General features: G+C 37.8%; 1 protein-coding gene across 1 annotated transcript in view; it reads left to right on the forward strand.

Annotated features, from left to right (window-relative positions):
- slc6a5 (solute carrier family 6 member 5) overlaps positions 1-13,427 on the forward strand; it is a 52,802-nt gene that overhangs the window by 12,518 nt on the left and 26,857 nt on the right. Inside the window, exons 3-7 of the mRNA XM_052028821.1 lie at positions 2,225-2,356; positions 2,463-2,636; positions 10,750-10,891; positions 11,775-11,907; positions 12,014-12,148. Of these exons, the coding sequence (XP_051884781.1) occupies positions 2,225-2,356; positions 2,463-2,636; positions 10,750-10,891; positions 11,775-11,907; positions 12,014-12,148 (716 nt within the window). The remainder of the gene's footprint in view (positions 1-2,224; positions 2,357-2,462; positions 2,637-10,749; positions 10,892-11,774; positions 11,908-12,013; positions 12,149-13,427) is intronic.

Genomic DNA, 13,427 nt, shown 5'->3' on the forward strand with positions numbered 1-13,427 from the left:
TCTTTATTAGACACATGTACATCGAAACGCAGTGAAATATACCTTTTGCATAGAGTATTCTGGGGGCAGCCTGCAAATGTCACCACGCTTCCGGCACTAACATAGCATACCCACAACTTGGAGATCAGACACTATGTGCAGATCTCTCGAAAGGAGTCAACCAAAGGAAATGTTTCACTCTCATCAGGTCCCAGACAGACCGTGATCTGTTTCACAAAGGTAGGAAAAAGAATCTGGTGACATAAAATTATTTTTCAAATTCACATGTTCAAAGGACAGTTTGTAAGTTATGGTACTCCTGAGGTCCTAATCATAGATTCAGAGGCGGCAACTTCATGAGGTTCTCAAGAGACTGACAATTCGATCACCAGACATTACTTTCCACAGAGTAGACTGGTAGACTGCTACAACAAGAATGTCAATGACCTGTCACCATTAATATTTGGAGACACAGTCTACAAATGAAGCCTACATCAGACCAATGCCAGCATTGGATTCAACACACAGTACATCTCAGATCATATAAGGTTATGGGAGAGGAAGGCATCCCATACTGGAAGGCAGGTGTAATCTCACCAAAAAGGTTTGCTTGAGAGAAGCTGGTTGGAGATGATGGAGGGTGCACCACTAACAGAATACCACAGCCCAGCAACAGTTCCTGCAGAACAGCAACCACTTTGGATTAGGTCTAGAAGGATGGTCCATCATCCCAAGCATGTGGAATCCTTTTTGCAAGACTGGATCAGTACAGGGGTGTTGGTATTGGTTTATTATTGTCACTTGTACTGAGGTACAGTGAAAAACTTGTCTTACAAACCAATCTTACAGGTCAATTCATTACACAGTGCAGTTACATTAAGTTAGTACAGAGTGCATTGATGTAGTACAGGTAAAAAAAAACAATAACAGTACAGAGTAAAGTGTCACAGCTACAGAGAAAGTGCAGTGCAATAAGGTGCAAGGTCACAACAAGGTAGATCGTGAGGTCATGAAGTCATAGGTCATAGTCTATCTCATTGTATAAGGGAACTGTTCAATAGTCTTATCACGGTGGGGTAGAAGCTGTCCTTAAGTCTGGTGGTACGTGCCCTCAGGATCCTGTATCTTCTACCTGATGGAAGAGGAGAGAAGAGAGAATGTCCTGGGTGGGTGAGGTCTTTGATTATGCTGGCTGCTACACCAAGACAGTGAGAGGTAAAGACAGAGTCAAAGGAGGGGAGACTGGTGTCCGTTATGCGCTGGGCTGTGTCCACAACTCTCTGCAGCTTCTTGCGGTCTTGTAGAGCTGCTGCCTCACAGTTCTAGTGACCAGGTTCAATCCTGAACCTCAGGCACCGTCTGTGTGGAGTTTGTATGTTCTCCCTGTGACCATGTGGGTTTCCTCAGTGTGCTCTGGTTTCTTGCCATATCCCACAAATGTGCAGGTTGGTAGGTTAATTTGCCACTGTAAATTGGCCTGGGTGTGTAGGTGAGTGGTAGAATTTGGAGGGAGTTGATAGGAATGTTGGGAGAATAAAATGGATTAGGGTACGATTAGTGTGAAAATGGGTCTGTTTTTCCATGACTCTATGAAACAAATTGACAATTATTTGTTTTTTTTATTTTTCTTTTTGTTTTCTTTCACTATTAAAGAAGGGAGATGACACGTGACATACGTAATTTTGTTGGAACCCTTTAAGAACTGTAGTGTGTGACCAACTGCATGTTCTTTTAGGAATAAAATACTTTGTTAGTTTAATTTACTAGCTATCTTCCAGTATCTTAAAGAGGGTTTGAGAATTTAAGAGGGTTTAAGGCAAGGTTCACTCAGTCTGGGAGAAATGATCTACCTTTTATTGATTCATTATTGAAATTAGCAACTTACATCAAATTGTAGTGAACAGTTTTACCTTAATAATTGAAATGATGTGCCTTTTGTTTTGATTTTGATCTGATTTTCAGTGACACCAGTTTTGATTGCAGAGTCTGTAGTGTCCCCTGGTGTTTGGCCTTAGAATTACATACTGTGTGTCAAATCCTACTTCCGCTCAACACAGATTGTTTCTCTCAGCACACTTGTTTTGTGTTGACATTGTCATTTCAGCTTAATTTTTTTTTCTGAATATACTTCTGAATTTTACAATTGTAAAACTAAATGTAGCTTCTGCCCTAACTCATTCAAGCTTCTTAAAAAAAATCATCTTAAATACTGAATCTTGTCTTTGTTCACTGTTTCTTCCTTCAGGTGCATTTTTGATCCCATACCTGATGATGCTGGCTTTTGCCGGAGTCCCCATTTTCCTCCTTGAAACAGCACTCGGACAGTTTGCCAGTCAGGGACCTATATCTGTGTGGAAGGCTATTCCTGCTTTACAAGGTAAGTATTCACATCCGCAGGCACCTTCTGATAACTAGTTCTTTTGTCCAAAAATAAACATGCCTTATTGCATATTAAATTGTCTTGTTTTTCATTCTGCCCACAGGATGTGGAATCGCTATGCTAATCATCTCGGTCCTGATTGCTGTGTACTACAACATTATAATATGTTACACCCTTTTCTACCTTTTTGCATCGTGTATACCTGTACTTCCATGGGCATCTTGTGAAAACAGATGGAACACTGAAAATTGTAGAGACAAGAGCAAGCTGCTATTGGGTAACCACTGCAGAACCTATTCTTTGGACTGATCCAATCTTCCGACCCATTGGAGGAGGTTTTAACATATTACAACAAGACATGCACTAGTTTTACAGGGGTCGACTTGGATACTTGTGAACATAACTTGCCTTAAAACGACAACCGGTCCTCTCAAATTCCAGCAGGGATCACAGCATCTTGCAATATCACGAGCCTTATTTGCTTTTATTTAATTTTAACCTTCATCCATCTTTGTTGGCTAGTGGGAATTGGGAAAGTGGTTACTGCTAGTCATTTTACTTCTGCTGTTATGATCATTTGAATTGCGGTGTCATTTTAATACATAGTTGCCTTCATTTGAGTAGGTCCATGTTACCTCATGAGAGGGTAAATCTAATCAAAATATTCCAGAGACCACGAGGTGATGTAATTTATGACTGGACCATTGGCTTTTCATTGATGATTTACAAACTATATAAAAGATAAGAGGTTAGACTGTTTTGCTGAATCATAGAATTTTATAGCACGGAGAGAGATTATTTGGCACTGTCTCCTTACTGTCTGTCAGAGAGAGTTATCCACTTATCCAAACTTGTCCATTGCCCATAATTTTCTAATCCTCCTCCTTTCCAAATATTGATTTGAATTCCTTTCGAAAGCTGTTGTGAGTTGTGATTCCACCATTATTCTGGTAGGCCATTCTGAGTCCTAATAAGCCTCAGTGCACAATATATTCTTCTATCTTCTCCACTTCCCCTTGATACTCTTCTGTTTATATTGAAGGTGATGCCATCTAAAGTAAGCAATGTTATGTATAATTAATGATCGTGATAAATATTCACATTCAGAGGTTAACTTAAAAATCTTTCACCTTCCAAGTTTTTCATTTTATTTTGACAGTAGTATTTTCATCCTGAAAACATCAGAGTGAACTTAATTGGTGACATCAGTCACGAGAGCCTGCTGATTCTGTGTCACTTGGTTAGATCGCTGAATTGTAGAAAACAAATGACATAAAAGCAGGCCATTTGGTCCACTGTGCCTGTGCTGATCAAAAAAGAACTAGTCCATCCCTTTAGACAGTGAGTTCCAGACCCTTACCATCCTCTAGATAAAAAGATTTTCCTCAACACCACGTCCATCCACTTACTAATTACTTTAAATCTGTGACCACCACTCCTCCCCTACCCACCTCCTACCCCCTCAACACCCTTCCCTCCGGTTTTTGATCCCTCTGAAAGGGGAAGTAGGTCTTTCGTTCCTTCCTATTTACACAATCTAGACTCCTCATAATTTTAAACAAGTCTCCCATCTGTTCCAAAGGAAACAATTCTGGTCCTTTCGGCCTTTCCTCCTGTTCCAATTTTCTAGTCCAGATAACATTCACATAGATCTCCTTTGTACTCTCTCCAGTGCACTCACACCTTTCCTGTAACATGGTGATTAGTACTGTAATGCACTACTCAAGCTATAGTCTGACTAGCGTTATTTGCAGTGCCAGTATAATCTCCCTGCTCATACATTCTATGCCTTGGCTAATAAAGGAAACCATCCCATATGCCAGCTATGTGGTGCATGTTTTATTTCTCAGTTTCAATCAGAAATTGGCTGCTCCAGTTTTGGAAAACTATTGGCTATAAATGGACAGATATTTAATCCAGATATGTCAAAAACAGTGGTCACACCAGATCACTTTGAGGAACGCTCCAAATGTTGAATGCTTCATATTTCTCTATAGTCCTCAGTAATTGTTATTGTTATGTGATTATAATGTAAGTGGGAAAATATTTAGTCTTGCAGTGTTTGCACAAGATTGAGGGCACAGGGCCAAATGATAATCTCTCTCAATGTTAATACTTCAGATATGTAACATCTAATTTTGCACATATTCCAGTTAAGGTTTTTTAACTTTTCAATCAGCATAATTGCTGCCTTCCTTCTTGATCAAGCCTCCCTGCACTCACAACTGGCTATTAAGAACATAGTTAACTTTTTCATAAAACAATACTGGTCTTGCTGTGGTGATGATGACCCAAAGGTGGTTCACTAAAAATTACTGGGAAACTGTCTCTCACCACAGAGCGACATCTCACTTCTGCTTGATCACCCCATGTGCCCTGTATGGAGATTGGGATCAGGGAAGGACTAAATCTTCACCCTCACCATTCCTAGTTGTAGACCAGGAACATTTATACTCACACGTTCTCCCAATCTCCCTGTGCCACCATAAGCAAATAGAAATCTTTGGCACAAAATCAGACCTTTTGTTGAGCACCTACATTGATTAAAATGCTCCAGGACATCCACAATATAACTGAGATGTACCATTAAGGTTCTAGTATCACTGGACCAATATTGAATTACATTTAATGTCTCTGAAGATTCAATTAAGCAAAAAAAATACAATGAAATTCTCGAAAAACTAAATTAGTTCCAACCTGAATATTAGTGAATCAGCATCATAAGATTATAGCAATTTTAGTTTGGAAAAAGCTTTGAGCTAAGCATGAAAGAAAGATTCAGACAGGAATTCAGTGCAAAGAACTTACCTGTAACCTACTATAAATTAGTTCATAACAAACCTGCAGTAATGATGCCATTGAAGAGTATAAACTTGTTTAATTTATATCATCTAGGACTCCAGAAATGCCAAGAAAACCAACAAGATTAAATTACAGTTTGCATTATAACAGAAGATACTAAGGAATGCAACCTTATCTTGTTCACATTTTTTTAAACAAGTGTATAAGCATTATCTTTCTGGTTTAAGGCAACATTTGGACACTGAATTACCTTGCCTTTGTCTCCATTCTATAATAACCTGTGCTTTGGTATGTTTAGATTTGTAGCTTGCATTGGGGTTAGTGTGTATGATTGCCAAAGAGTCAGCAAGCTATATCAGCAATGTAGAAGATAGATTGTAATTGAAAAGGCATTAAATCAATCTTTGCAGTAATGACCTCCATAAAACTTCCATGTCAAAGTTATCATTGATTATTGGGGTAAATTCACACACTCCCAGCAAGGAAACTGTGCTTGGAGGAAGTGTGGGTCACAGATTTGATATTATTGTGCTATGGTAAAATTATATTTTGGTTATGCAAGTGAATAGATAACTACATCAGGTCTAAGTGCCTCTCTAGGCAGAGTAAGTTAGAATAAAATTGCTTCACTTTTGGGATGTTAATTTGAATCCAGTCAACGATGGCAAGATGAATATCTTCTCTTGCTGCAGGGCTGTGAGATCCTACTTAAAACTATTTTAGTTCCTCTTGGTTTTGGATCTGTAGCACAAATTCTGACCCTAATATCATACAAATTAACAATCTTGCTGAAAGATAGAAATGGCTGAAGTGAAAGGTGGAATTTTTCCACTGACGCAACAGGGGGTGACTTTATGGAGTTGAATTAAGGTGCATTGTTTGAGAACAGTCCTGAAAAATTAACCCTCCATCTGACCTATGCCAAACTTGATTTGGGAACATTTGCTCTTCAGCTGGATGTCACTGTATTAATTACGCACATGTGCCATAAAAAAAACTTCATTTAATGTTCCTGTAGTTTGTCCTAGCCTTACTGAAATCTTAATGATGCATCTCATTAATTTATTCACAGAAACAAAATCTTAAACCGTAGGAAAATGAAGGCTGCTAACTTTGGAAAATCACAGTGTAATATAAATCTAATATGGGTTAAAGATAACAGCTGGCAGATAACAGCAGACAGTAATGCATTCCAAGTTTTTCACCCATCTCCAAAACATGCTTGAAGTTCAAAGGTAATGCATAATGCCTTTGGTATTGATTTTAAAGCATATTTGATTATATATATAAATGCAATGCTTTGTATAGTACATATATTTAATGCATGTATCATGCTCTGCCTTGTCTTATTACATACTAACATATTCAACTGCACAAAATCCCTTTTTCATGATTGCACCTCTGATTTGAAAAAGGCTGTACCATGAGATAATTTAATGCTATTAATACAAGACTTGATAGTTGTGGCTCACAGTTGTACCATTGATTCAAGTCTCATTCCAAAGGCGAGCACAAAATCGAGCCTAACATTTCCCATGGCTGAGAGAATGCTGCTGTGTCAACCCAGGATCCATCGGCCCTCTCAGGTAGATGGACCCCAATGAAAAGCTTAGGAATTCTCCCTGACATTTGAACCAACACTTATGTCATTAATAGAGATTATATTGATTTTCTTTGTGGGATCTTGCTGTGTGCAAATTGACTGCCAGATTTCTTCCATTACAACAATGATGACATTTTAATGCTCATTATGTGTAAAATGCCTTTGGGATGTCCTGCAGTCATGAAAGATGCTGCAGAAAAGCAAGACTGCCTTCAACTGAACAATCTTTATAGTTACATATCACGGGAAACATTTTCACATTCTACTGGGAATGTCAAAGTGTTGTCCAGATTAAAATTTTCTTTAGATCGTTGATGAGAAAGATAAACAACTGAAATCCTGTACATACTGACACTGCACTTTTATAGGAATCATAATTTTAATGATTCTATGTTATCAAATTTCCTGAGATTAATTTTTCCCCAGTTCTAAACCGAGGAATTAATGCAGTAACCTTATTTCACAATCCTGTCACAGGCTAGTATCAATTTCTTTTCTCCAAATATTAGTTTAACTGGGTTGATATATCTGTAAAATTTATAGAAGTAAATTCAGTACGAATGTGTTAAGGGTGGTACATTGATAGAGTTTACTATGCACATAGGACCTCATTTCAATTGTAGAAAAAAACTGGTGAAAAAAAAACTATGCACAGAACACAATATAATGCAATGTATACCACACTGTGTGGCACAATACATAACATACTGTATTACAAAATATTTACCCCATTGTGTTACAACGTATACCTCATGATACATGCCACACTGTGTTAAACCATATTAATATGTTTAACACTGTGTAACCCACATTATGTTACATCTATATGGCGTTGAATCATGTGCAGACATTGCCTGATAGAGTATAGTCCACACAGTTAGATGGTGTGACATCATGTGGTATGTACTATATAACACACCGTGGTTTGTACTATGAAAAATCATATATAAGCATGTTGATACTTGGTATTTACAACAATATGCAATGTAGAATTTGCCCCACAGTGTGCACAAAAGTATTGCATCGTATACTCTGCACTGTTACATTGTACTTAACACAATGTTATACGCTCCTGCATGATAAATTGCATACTATATAGCAAAGTTCATTCTACACTGTTATATGGTATTATCATTCAATCTTACAGGTTTTACAACACATCTTATTCTACAATGTTACACAGTACCTGCAACATTGTGTGACATAATACATGACCACAGTGTATTACGTGGTACATCATACACTGTTGTATGATATTTCATATCATTGTCGTAGAGTCATACAACACGGAAGCAGGTCATTTGGTTTCCCAAGTCCATACTGACCATAAGGCGCTTATCTGTATTAATTGCATCTTCCAGCGCTTGGCACCTAGGCTTCTATGCCCAGGGGATTTAATTGCTCATCTAGACACTTCTTGAATGCTTTCAGTGACTCTGCTTCCACCACTCTTTCCGCCAATGCATTCAGGTACTCACCACTCTCTGGGTGAAAAAGATCCCCCTCAGATTCCCTTTATATCTCTTACCCCTTACCCTAAATCTAGTTTTATCCACCTCTAATATGGGGAAAAGTTTCCTGCACTCTACCCTACTTATAGCTTCATAATTTTATACATCTTAGTGGTATTCCCTCTTGACCTCCTTCTCTCATGTTACGTGGGGCAAAGCACACCGTACTATGGGCTTTGTCATAAGTAATTAGTTTTGCATGACATGCAGCACACAATATGTTGACTGTGCATACCATATTGCATTACATGATACACCGCACACTAAAATACATTGTATATTCCACAGTATATCATAATGTAAATAGCATTGTGCTTTTTTTAATTCAACTCTGTGTTGACATAAATGGAAACCCTTCTTTATACCTGAGAATTTTACAAATCAAACTGGAAAGAAATCCATCCAAGTTAAGTTTCCTTCATGTGGCTTTTAGATTTTAAGCCCTTTGAGACACAATCCTTTATCCAAGCCTGGAAAACTTTTGCATAAATTGGCAATAGTAAAGTTTAGCATAGTTCAAGCATTTATAAGGATATTATAGGAGTTTAACTGGCTAAATTTATACCCCTTACCACCACAAACTACTACTGCCTCACAAGCTGTTAGGATATTGACTTGCAAAGTTATATCTCTATGTGGGATAATGCCAAGTCACTGTTAGAGTTTAGCACATCAATGAAGTTTAGCACTGGCCAATCACCCTTCTGTCGTGCAATAATCTGCTTGATTTAAGTGTTGGTTTTGTTGGGTTAGGCACAGATATTTAAATGGTTTCCAACCTTACATCACCAGGGATGAACTCAACTTACTCTACTTCCTTCCCTGTTCCCCATAAGAAGATTCATTGACACTTCAGGCTTGAGGTGATGGTTGAAAAGCTGACACACAGAACTGTTCCTGAGCAGTGTAGTCCACAGTGAAATGTATGAGTGCATTGCCACAATTTTCCTCCCCATAGCATGTACACATTGCCATACACCAAAAGAAGCGTGAATCCACCTGCTGGAACCTCAGCAGCAACTGCTGGTTTCTGAGCATCCTTATCAAGGTAGGTACTGAGCCCTGGGAGCACACTTACATGTGCGGCCTCCAGATAATGCTTCCAGAAGCTGTCATCCCATGGCTCAGAGTTTTCCGATCAGTTATTTCATAAGCCTCAAATAAGTTTTGGAAGGATCTAGGTAAGAGAGTTTTCAATATCCTAGTCACCAATATGTCACAGTACATTGCCATGGACTGGGCTTACTCATTATCAATTGCTAACTTCAGACTTCCATCCAAAAAGCCATAAAAAAGACATGCATGTCATGAGCATGACTAAGCAGTGGTTATTTCAGGTTTAACTTACCTACCTTGCCAGATTAATTTTTTGTTGGCACCAATCCACTTTAAGTGTTCCAGTACAAGAGGAAGCCTTCTGCAACATTCCTTGGAACAGTGAAACATGAAGGAAGCTACGTGTATGGCAATGGGGCATATAAGCCTGATGTTTAATTGGTGTCAAGACTTATATGACAAGCAATGTATAGTCTTATACATTGCTTGTGTAAGACTTCACAAGTCTTCAAAAATTTGTAGACTTTTTGAGCCTACAAGTTTTTTTTTGAGTCGCTTGTCCTTTCATATATGAGCTAATGGCTGGACAGGCTGTGAGGTTGCCAACATATCTTCACCATGTGAAGTCTTCAAAAAATTGTGCTCCGGCTAACTTACAAAATTTTCCACATGATGTGAATTTACAGTTGAACAAACGTACATGGGGCAATTATCAAGATTATTTTTGACTGATAATATACAAGGGAGCATTGAGGGCATGCTCTCATTGATCAGGGCAATGATTCAGAATGATGAACTGCATTGATAACATTAAGAGCACAACACAATCAGTAACAGGAGATGGTACAGTTGTTTTTTTAAGAAAGCATTGTTATTCCAAGATCTTCCCTGATGTTATCATCCAGCACATCACAATGAAGGCAGAAATAGGAGAACCGACAATCTCATTCAGTAAATTTCCTATCCATGGATCTTGGATTTCAAAAACATACCCAGAATAATATCCAATGTTAGACCACAAGGACACATAACTTGCAGATTCTTCATGATGGTTACATGATCCATTGGATTGTTTTTTTATTCCGTTGAGTATTTTAATCTTCCAAACTCCGGTATAAAAGCACAGCCTTCTTGTATATGTTTAATGAGAAAAGAAAATGAGCCTGCTCTCCTTTGCAAAATTGCAGGCAGCAGAAAATCCACATAAGGTCCTTGTAGTCAGCTAAGAAACTAAATTATTTTTCAGTGCTCTGAGGAAAAAGAAAGTCCTTTGGATAGCAACAATTCATTTCAAGCATTTTGTGCCTTGAAGGCTCAAGACACTAACTCAAGTGTTTGTAAGCAATTTAGAGATTCATTAGCAGAAGTAAAAAAAATGAATTTATTGATGTATTAATTTGTTTTTCTTGTCCCAACAGATTCTTGTATGATTGAAGATACCAACAGTGTGCAGATTAAAAATACATCATTTTGCATTTCTGCCTTTCCCAACTTCACTATGGTGAATTACAGCAGGCCCATAAACAAAACCTTTGTCAGTGGGAGTGAAGAATACTTCAAGTAAGTGGGAAGTTTAATGTGGGTTGTTCATATTTAAAATGCAAAATATGATCAGGATTAAAAAAGGAAGGAAAGACCTTGGCAAAAGAGGAAAACTGAAGGACTTACCACTTAAGTCACTATCACAAGTCTCTAATTAGTTTTCTTAGAGCAGACACCTGGGAAGATGCCATTTAATGAAGTAAATGTTAGTGAAAGAATGGTATGTAGCACAAGAACTGAAGAAACCTAAACAGGGAAAAATGAACAGTGAAGAGTAAGTAGCAAAAAAAAACTGCAGATGAGCTTTCATCAGCCTGAAATGTTGATACTGTTTTTCTCTTCACAGAAAGTCTAAATTATTTCAAATGCAGCATTCCTCCACAAAATAATGATCACAAGATGATTTTATTGCTTGCAGCCGCAGATATTCTCATAAAAAGTAATGAAAAATATAATGAAAATCTTAAAAGGATTTGACAGTCCATTCTGTGCCCATAATGTGTGTACCCTGCCAACAAATTGATTCTCAATTAGTCAAATGTATGTGTAATTTTTCTTAATTTAATGCAGAGCAGGAGATGCTGAAAACTGAGAAGCTATATTTAAAACTGTAAAATAATACAAACAAAACTTTGCTACATCAGCAGAATAAAGATCATAGAGGATGGATCCTGACTTTGTATGACTGTGCAAAATGGGTGATAGTTGGCAACCTGTTTGACAACTTCATGGTTTCAATTTCCATTCAATGTTCATAACAAAAAAAAAATGAGTGTGATGGAAAATAGGACCTTGATTTGTTATTCTCCCATTTTCCACTCTTAAAGATTTGCTGCTAGATATGTGGATTCACTTTTCCAAACTGCGCAAAATTTTTATGATTGCTACTGTTTCCCCACAGGTACTTTGTGTTACAAATTTCTGCGGGGATTGAACACCCTGGGAAAATACGGTGGGAGTTAGCACTGACTCTGTTATTGGCCTGGATAATTGTTTATTTATCTCTGGCAAAAGGCATAAAGTCATCGGGAAAGGTGAGCCTCGGTATTCTTTCATTTACTGGTCTTGTGATTTTCTAGTGATGATTGGGAATACTTTGTTTGACTGGGTACAAATGCATTTTCCACCTTCCACCTGCAGGTTGTCTACTTCACAGCCACCTTCCCTTATGTTGTCCTTGTCATCCTCCTGGTCCGTGGAATTACTCTGCCTGGTGCTGGAGATGGGATCTGGTACTTCATTACACCCAATTGGGATAGGCTTAAGGATGCCAAGGTAGGCAAGTTAGTCAAGGCTATAAAATAGCTTTTGGTGAATGATATAGTGTATGGAAGGTAGGAATGCATGTTTAACTGATGTTTAATTTTTAGAAGTGATTATGGCAATGAATTCAGACAAACATCTTCATTGCTTTGCTCTGAGTCTGTTCACACTCTCTTCCCTTTTGAGTAGTGTATCAGTGAAAGGTTTTACATTGGGAAGAAAAGTAAGGACACTCATTACTCTTAGAAAATAAGAATCTAAATTGTCAGCATGATTAAGGGATTGAGAAGAACATGTACACAAAATACTTAAAACAGTGACACCAATCAATAAAACCATTAAGTATAAGAAACACAGACACCGAAGTTGTCTTGTGGAAAGATACATTTGAAAAGTAGAGAAGTTACACTAAACCTATCAAACCTTGGTAGAACACACTTAGATTACTGTGCACTGCTCTGGTTTCTACGTAATGAAAAGGATCTGGAGGCACCAGAGAGTGTCTGGAACAGGAATATGAAGAGAATAAATGCAATAAATGGTTATATCTATCAACAGTGCGGGTCTTTTGTTTTCTTTGAAGGAAAAGACCAGGGGCTACCTAATGGTCTTCAATGTGCAGAAAGGTTTTGATAGGAGATACAAAGAGTGTTTCCAGTGGGGTGAAGGACAAAACTAGACAGACCATTAAAATATGATAGCCACCAAGAAATCAAATTAGAAATTCAAAAGAACCATATTTACCCAGAGAGTGCAGCAGTTGAGGAGAACCTTAACAGTGGACTGAGGGAAATGCTGGCAGTCACATATGGGTGACGGGAATAGAAGATTACAAGGATTGAGTGAGATGAAGGGCTAGGTGGAAGTACGAGCTCTTTCACGCATTAGTCAGACCCCACGAGCTACTTCTGGGCTGCATTGTCTCTAGTTCTATGCAATTTGTTTTAGATCTTTTGGTTTAATATGAATTGACTATATTGTTTATCAGAGATGATACTGCTGTAATGCTGCCTTAGCATGGAGTTAATAGGTGAAGAAAATAAGAAGAAAATAGTGTGGAAATGTAAGTTATAAGACGTTAGTAGAATTCTAGAATACTATTAGATTCTTTCAGTCTTGTGCAAGAATTGTAAATTTTCACATCATAGACATCCAATTACAGAATTCCTGTCTTTATTTCAATTGTTTTATTCCCAAGCTCCAACTCCCAACTCTCAGCCTTAAACTTATTGTTAATCTCTTCATACTTTAATTTCTTGCATTTATCTCCAATACCACTTTTGCTGGCTAT

The sequence above is a fragment of the Pristis pectinata genome, chromosome 14, assembly GCF_009764475.1.
Source record: "Pristis pectinata isolate sPriPec2 chromosome 14, sPriPec2.1.pri, whole genome shotgun sequence".
NCBI lineage: Eukaryota > Metazoa > Chordata > Chondrichthyes > Rhinopristiformes > Pristidae > Pristis > Pristis pectinata.